General features: G+C 44.4%; 1 protein-coding gene across 1 annotated transcript in view; it reads right to left on the reverse strand.

The window, feature by feature from the left end:
- Nucleotides 1-812, reverse strand: part of ARL2BP (ADP-ribosylation factor-like 2 binding protein) — a 6,345-nt gene extending 5,533 nt beyond the window's left edge. The window contains exon 1 of the mRNA XM_010154303.1: nt 775-812. Within this exon, the coding sequence (XP_010152605.1) occupies nt 775-812 (38 nt within the window). The remainder of the gene's footprint in view (nt 1-774) is intronic.
- Between the last annotated feature and the right edge of the window lie 430 nt (nt 813-1,242).

Below are 1,242 nucleotides of genomic sequence, written 5' to 3' on the forward strand. Positions count from 1 at the left end.
AAAGTTATTTTACTGCTGAACAGTAGTCCCGTGAAATTAATCCAACAGCACTTTAACAGACAGCTTGACTATAACGGGGCGTAGGGCTCATTCTGACCAGGAAAAACGAAAAGACATTTGATTAAAAAAGGTGTCCCATCGCCAACTGACGTTCTAGCAACAGTTCTGATCTGTTAAGCCCTGGGAGACGAGCAGAGCCAACCCAAGGGACTGGAAAAGCGTGCTCTTACACCAGAGGGCACACCACCACCAGGAGAGGAGCTGGCAAAGCACAGTCGCAGCATTACATACCCTGAGCATTCACTTAGTGCTTCCAGCAAGGGGGCTCATCGCTTTCTGTTTACACGCAGACAGGAGAACTTCCTATGGATAACTCCCGCTTTATTTTTCCCTCAGAAAAAGTGCTACTGTTGGTTTTATAGCTTATTCTAACAGCAACAGAAAATTTAAAGTATTAACTGAAACCCCAGTTTAAGCTTGTGAGACAAATCATGGAACATTCACTGGCCCAGAACAGGGGTGATGCCACCTCTCTGTACCAGGGCTACCTGGTGCTATGCTCACTGCAGTTATATTCAGTCTGACCACACCTAAACTCAGAACTGCTGTTATCCCCTCCTGGTGCTTTGCATTTTTCTGCACCCTTGCTCTCCTAAGAGGCAGAATCGGCTTATCACTGTAGAGCAAATTCATTTGTGTAATTATATTCCTATTAAGATATTTTAACTAGTGATTAGCTCGTTGAAAATCTGACACAGAATGTAGCATACTCACATGGCTACATCAAAGTTTTCTTCATCAGAAGTCTCCATCGCGACTGCATAACCAGACTGGAGGAGGCAATCGGCTTTATCGCTGCAGTTAGTGGTTGTTTCTTCTTTTTGGACAAAGCACTAAGGGATGACATGGCATTAATGTCAATTGTTAAGTTACCATGCACTTCTCAAATCAGGAGAGAATCTTAAATTTTTAGACACAGGAATTTCAAAATCATGTTCTTCCAAAGTTACTGCTACTTCTTTTCCCTAATGACTCAAATTCCGAAGGAACTTTCTCCCCCTACTCAGAGAACAGGCTCAAAGCCGCACACACCTGCGGCCCGTCTCTACAAGGGGGTTGTAGGTGACCCTTACACCTTTTCTCCTGAAGCATCCATAACCGACTATTATAAAGACACAAAAAAATGAAGCCAGGCGAGATGAAGATGCCACCGCAGTACAGCGTGTCCCAGAGAGCGGCCAG

This window comes from Eurypyga helias, unplaced genomic scaffold (genome assembly GCF_000690775.1).
Source record: "Eurypyga helias isolate BGI_N326 unplaced genomic scaffold, ASM69077v1 scaffold28840, whole genome shotgun sequence".
Taxonomy (NCBI): Eukaryota; Metazoa; Chordata; class Aves; order Eurypygiformes; family Eurypygidae; genus Eurypyga; species Eurypyga helias.